This window comes from Ciona robusta, chromosome 14, assembly GCF_009617815.1.
Source record: "Ciona robusta chromosome 14, ASM961781v2".
NCBI lineage: Eukaryota > Metazoa > Chordata > Ascidiacea > Phlebobranchia > Cionidae > Ciona > Ciona robusta.
The window spans coordinates 1,985,362-1,994,044 of NC_143248.1; the positions used below are offsets into that span (position 1 = coordinate 1,985,362).

An 8,683-nucleotide genomic window follows, 5' to 3' on the forward strand; every position below is an offset into this window, starting at 1 on the left:
TACAGTTTTAGAGTGTTTTTTTGGCAACACTTTTAAATCTTACAAGTTTTAGTTTAATTTTGATTTCTTTTGTTCTGTTAGCAATAAAATTCAAGGTCGAAACACGTGCTAACACAAACTGTCAATTTTAATACAAATTACCGCTTTATAAATTATCACATAACGTCAATAGGTTGTCTCAGTAAGCTTAAGCCAATCCCGCTTTGTTTAACGTATGAAAGTATTCCAGTAATTAAATTTGCAAGTCATTAAAAATTGCCAAAATCAGCAGTTTAACTATCATTAAACTGTTTAAACATGGCTATACAAAACCAAAATGAACTTTTTACCTTTACGGCGACGTTAGCACGACAACGGGTATGTACACTTCAAAAAACCGCGAATACACAGTACTTGTCATATCGGTAAAACAACATTAATCTTTAGTTTACCTAATCATTAATAAGCGAAAGCAACAAATAAGTGGAGAACTATAATTAGAATCTAATTATACGAGTCCCCTCTGCCTTATAGCTTGTGTTTTTGGACAAGGTACTTCAATAAGTGTGTCCTTGGACAAGACACTATATATAGTAGGTTGGGGGAAGATGGGACACCTTCAGCACATAGTATCCAAATATCCGGATCGTTTTTTAAACAAACAACAACGGTCCATGGGGGTACTAAAGATACGGTTTTATAATTCTTCGAATGTTCTTTGTTTACAACCAAATAAGACGAGAAAATGGAATGAAAAAGTGTCCCATCTTTCCCCACCCTACTATATAGGTATAACATTAAACCAAATTTTGTGTCGGGGTAAGATAGTCCACGTTCGTACTTTTTACTATCGTCACCTTTAGCAGTAAACAAATGACATCCAAAGAATTATAAATCCGTATCCTTTCGACTCCTATAGACCGTTGTAAATTTTTTAAAATGCGATCAGAATATTTGGATATTATGCGCTAAAGGTGTCCCATCTTCCCCCACAGTACTGTATACCACATTTTTACATTTTGTACACACTTACATTCTTACAAAACTATAAATTTCATCATTCCTAATACACCAGTAACCAGCAAAATACTTGCGTACACTTTATTTCAACAAAAAATAAACATTACAATGACACCAAATAACGTCCAGTTATATATCATAGGTCTTTACCAAGTTACACTGCCTTTTTCCCATCTGTCAAACCGACAACGTGTCTGCAAGCAGCAAGCAATTCTGGGTCGGACCGCATGTATAGATACGGGTTCACTACAGATATTACTTTAGGCAGCATCTGAAACGAGTTATAAAAGCACATTGTATAATGTTTTTCAGGAAATAAATACATGAATGAATGTAACTTACTTTATCCTTGCGTGGCCGGAATAAGACAGTTAGTCGTTATAAAACGAGTGTTATGTTTCATACACCTCGTGCCAGCTTACAAGTTACAATGTATGTTATTTTCTGGGTTATTATTTTTGGGGGATTTGTACATTTTATTATTTATGGCTTATAATTTGGACAACCCATTAATGGCCACTGGGTTGGAGCAATTGTCGTTAAGTATCTTGCCCAAGCACACGTACACCCACAATGGTAGCCAGCGACAAACCTTGAATCCATTAATATATAGTACTGTGTGGTAAGATGAATACGATTAGCACATAGTGTCCCACGTTTCTTAATTGTGTAACAATTAACGATTTTTTAGGAGTCGTAAGTATACAGTTATATGATTTTGTAAATATTTTTTTGTTTACTTCCAAAACGGACAAGAAAGATAAATGAAAATATGGAACATCTTACCCTACCCTACGGTTTATACACACGTAAGTTGCGTAAGTTGTATATACTATTAAAGCGCTTTAAAACCCGCAGAAAAAATGTTTTTATAAATAGTTCTGTGGGGTAAGACGGGACAACTTTAGCACATAATATACAAATACCCTGATTGTGTTTTAAACAATTAACAACAGTATATGAAAGACGTGAGGATACGGTTTTATAATTATTTGAATATTTTTCTTTGTTTACTACAAAATGGGACGTGAACATAGAATAAAATGGTGTCCCATCTTCCCTCACCCTATTATATATGCAGGTTGTTTTAGCCGTATATATCTTTGAAATACTCACAAAACTATTTGAAAAATTTTTTATTTAAAAAAAAAACTATTTCATATAACTTACATAGATAGAGGCGACGACCATGGAGTTAAGTGGGGGGAGTCCGACAGTGATCTTTAAGCTAGCGTAGATGGCGAACGGCAAATAGCAGAGGAAGAAGGTCAGTGGGACAGCAAATGCCATCTGAAAATAAAAGTTATGATAAGGATTTTTATCTTAGAATTTTTTGCTAATTTTGGCATAAAGTTTCAGTTGGAATTTAGGAGTTAAAGGACACCTTTAGGACATAATATTCAAATATCCTGATCGTGTTTTAAACAATTAGTAACGGTATATGGGAGTCGTGGGGATACGATTTCGTTCATTGAATATTTTTTTTGTTTACTATCAAATGGGAACATTAAACAAAATAAATCATTTTACCTCAACGCTATACATGTTAGGTTTCATTTTAACCACTGTTTATAAATATAGTAAAGCGAAAAGAAATGGAACACATTTTTATTCTATTTCCTCGTTTCATTTTGTATTAAACAAAGAATATTCCAAGAATTATAAAACCGTATCCTCACGACTCCCATAGACCGTTGTGTATTGTTTAAAACACGATCAAGATATTTAGATATTACGATCCAACGGTATCCCCTTTCCATACCCTACTATATAGGTTTAATTTTAACCACTGTTAATCAACGTACCGGTTGTGGTTCCTTAGCTTCCTGCACGAGTTTCTTGTTGTACAGAATCATTTTAACGAAGGGATAAACAAACCAAACCGCAGAAACAAGGATTATGTACAAGCGTGAGTTCCTGTTCAAAAATAACGTTACTTATTGTAAATTTAAAGTGAACGCACCGTTTATTTTACAGGTTTTCAAAGTAATTTGAAGGTGGTAGTTTTCCACTGTACGTATTTAAACGCATGACCCAATTAAACAGATTTTTGAACTAATTTTTAGAAGCTGGTAATATTCATTAGACTTATTTATTTAAATACATGATCTAATTCTACGTTTCAGCAATTCTCTAACCCGAGATCATAAATATAAATAACATTTGATTTGTTTTAAGTTGGTTTTGTTCGTTTTGTAAAGTGAAACCAGTTTATAATGTGTATGCTTCTCTGCTACTGTTTGAAACATAGTTTTAGAAAATTTGTTGGTCAAAACGTGGCTATTATTTCAATACAAACACACGGTTTTAGTTATGCGGGTTTAAAATGTCCTAAGGTTTGTTATAATACTAAAGCTATAGATCAATTATTTTAAATGTTTAATTACAGACAAGTACGAACAAACATTAAATTAACGACAATAAAACAATGAAAACATTAAATAAACTACCAGCAATTAATGTGTTTGTAACTAATAATAGCAATGCTTTTCAGATTTATACGTATTTGAATAGCTTAGATGGCTAAAGTATTGAATGAATGAGTGTAACTGGCCGGAAAACCTAAGTCGTTATAACACGGGTGTTCTGTTTCATACACCTCGTACCAGCTTTTAAGTTATCACGTATGTAACTTACAATGAATGATATTTTTATTGTATAGTTTGCAATTTCAAAACAACAGTCGTTATAGCACAGGAGTTCATACACCTCGTTCCCGCCTACGAGTTGCTATGTATGTTACTTTCTAGGTCACTATTTTTCGCTTACGTGTCCTTTTTGTTCAAGTCAATCAAACACTTGACTGTATTCTCCTCCGCGCTCTCATAAGCCCCAAACCCCAATGCTGGACCACTTGCTGCTAAGAAGCTCATAGCCCACACTATTATCACATAGAAGCAATAGTTCACTCCAACTAAAATACAAGCAGTTGTTAAACATAAAGTATATAGTGGGGTGGGGGAAGATGGGACACTTTTAGCACAAAATATATAAATATCCTGATCGTGTTTTATACAATTAACAACAGTCGACGAAACTCGTCAAAATACAGCTTTATAATTCTTTAAATGTTCTTTGTTTACTACCAAATGGGACGAGAAAAGAAAATGAAGGGGCGTCCCATCTTTCCCCACCCTACTATATGTTAGGGTGGAGTGGGGTAATGTGGGACATGGTTTTATTCTCTTCTGTTGTCCCTTCGTAGTAAACAAAGAACATTTAAAGAATTATAAAACTGTATTTTGACGAGTTTTGTCGACTGTTGTTAATTGTATAAAACACGATCATTGTATAAAACATAAACATTACCCCATAATGCTATCCCATCTTACCCCATAATGCTATCCCATCTTACCCCATAACGGTATCCCATCTTACCCCATAACGCTATCCCATCTTACCCCATAACGGTATCCCAGCTTACTCCATAATGCTTTCCCATCTTACCCCATAATGCTTTCCCATCTTACCCCATGATGGTATCCCGTCTCACCACAATACTATATAACCGTATCCCCTCGACACTAAAAGAGCGTGTAGATTTGTTAAAACGCAATTAAAAAATACGGAATATTATGTTCTAACATTATCCATATTATAGCTAAGTACTTTATTCAATAAAAAAAAAAAATCCTACCTTTTTCTGGTTTACACTGCCGATAATATCTGTCAATGGCAATCCACGTAATACTGGCGATTGTGACGTAACCTGAGAACAATCCAACCAATGCCCCAACCTGTACATTGAATACAAGAGTTAAAAACTTTTACACCAAGTTTTTCGCAGTTTTCACCATACTCTATATATAGTAGGGTGGGGAAAGATGGGTCACCTTTTCATTCTATTTTCTCGCCCCGTTTGGTAATAAACAAATAAACAATCGAAGAAATATAAAACCGTATCCTCACGACACCGTTGTTAATTGTTTAAAACACAATCAGAATATTTGGGACAATGTGCTAAATGTGTCCCATCTTACCCCACAGTACTATATAGTTTATTTACAAAACTATATAAACATATCCTTACGACTCTAAAAGAGCGTTATTTTTTCAAAACACGAACAAGAAAAAAAATTCTAACGTTATATCCCATCTTACCCCATAGTACTTAAAACTTTACAAAGTTCACTTTCAGCACAATGATAATCAGTGGCTCAGCCAGAAAAAAATAAGCGGGGTTTTAATCCAAAAATTGTAATTTTTTTTTTAATTTTTTTTTAAATATATTTTTTTGTGGATTAAAAGGTGAGGTCGCGACCCCCTAAGGCCGAAACCCTCCCCCTAGCTGCGCCACTGATGATAGTATAATGCATTTTCACAAGGTGATTCTAACCACAAACCTGACACTCAAAGTTCTGGCGAGGTCGATGCCCCATGCCCAAGCTCGACAGACTTTCCAAGATCAGATGAACCATCATTATGATGTCACCACACGCCAATGACGTCAGCCAAATATGACGTGTCTGCAATGTTTTGCTCCGCCATATAGCACCAAAATACACCGCATACCCAAGCAGTGTAATGAACACTGTAAAACAAATTAATACCATTTAGTACGTTAAAGGGAAAATGCATATTTAAATCTTTCAAAAATTTTAAATTTGTTAAAGGAAAAGATATTTATATTAGGGCGGGGTAAGATGGGACACTTTTTATTCTATTTTCGTGTCCCATTTAGCAGTAAACAAAGGATATTTAGAAAATTATGTACCCGTAGACATGCGACTCTTTGAAAGAGCGTTGTTAATTGTAAAGAAACAAGATTAAGAAATTTGGGATTTAAGTGCTGACAGTATTCTATCTTACCCCACAAAAAAATACGTTTAAAAAAGCAAAATATATTAAATACGTTAAACTGCTTCGCTATTACGTGTCAAAATACAACAGCTGAAGATTGTTGCCTGTTTAAAGTATGTATACTAGGACGGGGGAAGATGGGACATCTTTTCATTCTATTTTCTTATTGTCTCAGCATTTGGCAGTTAAAAAGGAACATTAAAAAAATATAAAATCGTATCCCCACGACTCTCGTGGGCCGTAGTTTAAAACACGATCTGGATATTTATATATTATGTGCTAAAGGTATCCCGTCTTTCCCCCTCCTACTATATAACAAACAAAAAGCAAAATATATTAAACACAAAAATACATAGTTATCTTACCCATTAACAGTAATGCAACACCGTACACAGTTCTTGCGAATCCAAAATCAATTTCCATGTTGTATAATATAGTGTACAACTCAATACTAACAAAAACTGAAGCACAGTCGTATTTAAACTGTAAAACTGGTACAAAAAAATAATCAACCAGATTTTCACAAAGCGGCGGGGTTTCAAAAAAACAATACACGCACAGCATGTCTTGCGACTTATTTGTTGTTTCGCATGGATTTAGACAACGCAGTGAATAGAGTGTCCTAGTGCTACTATTAAATGCCTTTCTAATTGCAATTCAGTGACCTCGAAAACCAAACTCTTTCTTAATAAAAAATGCGAACCTATTTCCACGAATACAAAAACGAACTGGAACAGTAAAACACGCGACGTTTTTATGTAGCCACACCGTGTAGGCAGCACGAGGCACGCTTTTGGGGGGATACGAGCGCAGAACACGTTGATAGGAATGCACTGAGGCAGTCTCATAATTATTGAGGTGTCGCACTAGTTGCGGCAGCAGGCACAACCAATTTTGTGTGTGTGTGTTCTGAAATCCTAACCAGAACTGTACACAACACGCGGCATAACAAACATGTGCATTTTCTTATCATGAAATTGTTTATATTTGTAGCAGGATGGGGTAAGATGATACAACATGTTTATATACGCTTTTATCGTTCTATTTTAAAGTAAACAAATAATACTTTTAAATTTATGTAACCGCATATACCCACGACTTTAAATAAGCGTTGTTAATTGCTAAAACAGGATTAGAAAATATGATATATATAGTAGGATGGGGGAAGATAGGACACCTTTTTATTTTATTTTCTCGTCCCATTTTGTAGTAAACAAAGCATATTTAATGAATTATCAAACCGTATTCTCGCAACTTCCACATACCGTTGTTAAATGTTTAAAACATGCTCAGGATATTTGGATGTTATTTGTGGTAAAGGTGACCCATCTAAACCTACTATACCGTATGTTGCAATACACGAGAAATGGATTTTCCTTTCTGCAAAGAGCACGTATTTCCGGCTGCAGTTAGATATAACCAGCTATTTCACTCACATAACCCCAGACTATTATAAATATTTTATATGCACAAAATCAATCGTTTTTTTCGCATGCATCTTACCCTGTTATTGGAGGGTATTATAGTCTAAAAAGAAAACACAGGCTCGCCGAGTTAAAAGATTCCTAGAACAGATTATGTTTTAGTTTAATGCGTAATAGTATTATATAGAAGGATGGGGAAAGATGGGACACCTTTAATTCTATTTACTTGTCCAATTTGGTAGTAAACAAAGAACATTTATTGAATTATAAAACCGTATCCTCACGACTACTCTAGACCGTTGGTAATTGTTCAAAACACGATCAGAATTTTTGGATATTTTGTGCTAAAGGTGTCCCATCTCCCCCCACGTACTATATACCAATATATATATACGTTAGAATGGGTATAGGTTTTTCTGTTTGTTTAAAATACCGTTTAAAACTTTCGTTTTTGAAACGCGCGACCGGTATTTAGTTTTGATTAGTGATTTAGCATAGGTATACCGTGGCAAAATAAGCACTCTCATAGCTGCGTAAGTAGTTACTTGTAAGCGGTCATGTTTTAAACTATGTAATAAATTAGATACATACATTTATTACGTTAACATATCATAGGGTAGGGGAGATGGGACACCGTTAGCATATAATAATATTCAAATATCTTAATCGTAGGCTATTTTAAACAATTAAGTCTATGGAAGCCGTGAGGTTACGGTTTTATATTTCTTTAAAATTTCTTTGTTTACTACTGAATAGGACGAGAAATTAGAATGAAAAGGTGTCTTCTCCCTGATCTCCAACCTAACAAAATTTAACTATATTTAACATGTGTTTTTTTGTGAGCACAACAAAATCTGTTAACCGTTATTCTGATTCGCTGTACTGTCGAACCCGTTTAGAAATAAAAGAATTTTTGTGAAGTCGGTATCAACAAGTACTATTTGTACACTTCCAAAACCAGCGAATATTCTCGCCTATATGGCAGTGCAGATGAGGTTACGCCCACGTTTGTTGTTTTGAAATTCTAGACCCGCCGTCTGCCAACTCGGAAAGATAAGATAACCAATCAGGGCTAAACGAGTTCGCAAAGCAGGCGTGGGTTAAAATTCAAATACCTGTATGTCTGTTTTTATAAACTAACAGATAATATATGACTATATACAACAATCCTATATTAGTTAAGTATTTATGCCTTATTCTGTTTACTTTTGTAGTGATTCTACCAGCAGTGAAAAACCCCCACTCGCCAACAGGTGCGTGTGACGTCATAATCGCCATTGTCCCGTCAGACTACGTGATATAGTACAGGCTTTCTAGCGCTCTGTATACGTGACCTAGCCCGCGCGTTTTAAATATTTTGTTTTGGTTTAGGAGAGGGGACGACCGGCCATACCACGCCGACGTTCACACTACAGGTAGACTAGTTAAACTATAGGCACACATGAGTTAATTTAGCGTAA

General features: G+C 34.9%; 1 protein-coding gene across 2 annotated transcripts; it reads right to left on the reverse strand.

The window, feature by feature from the left end:
• Positions 1–1,066: 1,066 nt before the first annotated feature.
• LOC149724847 (beta-4C adrenergic receptor-like) lies at positions 1,067–6,324 on the reverse strand. 2 transcript variants are annotated; one of them, XM_089892151.1, is made up of 7 exons: positions 6,165–6,324; positions 5,343–5,530; positions 4,637–4,736; positions 3,769–3,913; positions 2,805–2,916; positions 2,170–2,289; positions 1,067–1,270 (listed from the first exon to the last, which is right to left on the reverse strand). In XM_089892151.1, the coding sequence occupies exons 1-7, from the start codon at positions 6,220–6,222 to the stop codon at positions 1,154–1,156; spliced, it is 840 nt and encodes a 279-aa protein (XP_089748277.1). In that variant the 5' UTR covers positions 6,223–6,324; the 3' UTR covers positions 1,067–1,153. The 2 variants fall into 2 exon arrangements, with proteins under 2 accessions (XP_089748277.1, XP_089748275.1); XM_089892149.1 differs by having other exon boundaries at positions 1,239–1,614.
• Positions 6,325–8,683: the final 2,359 nt, after the last annotated feature.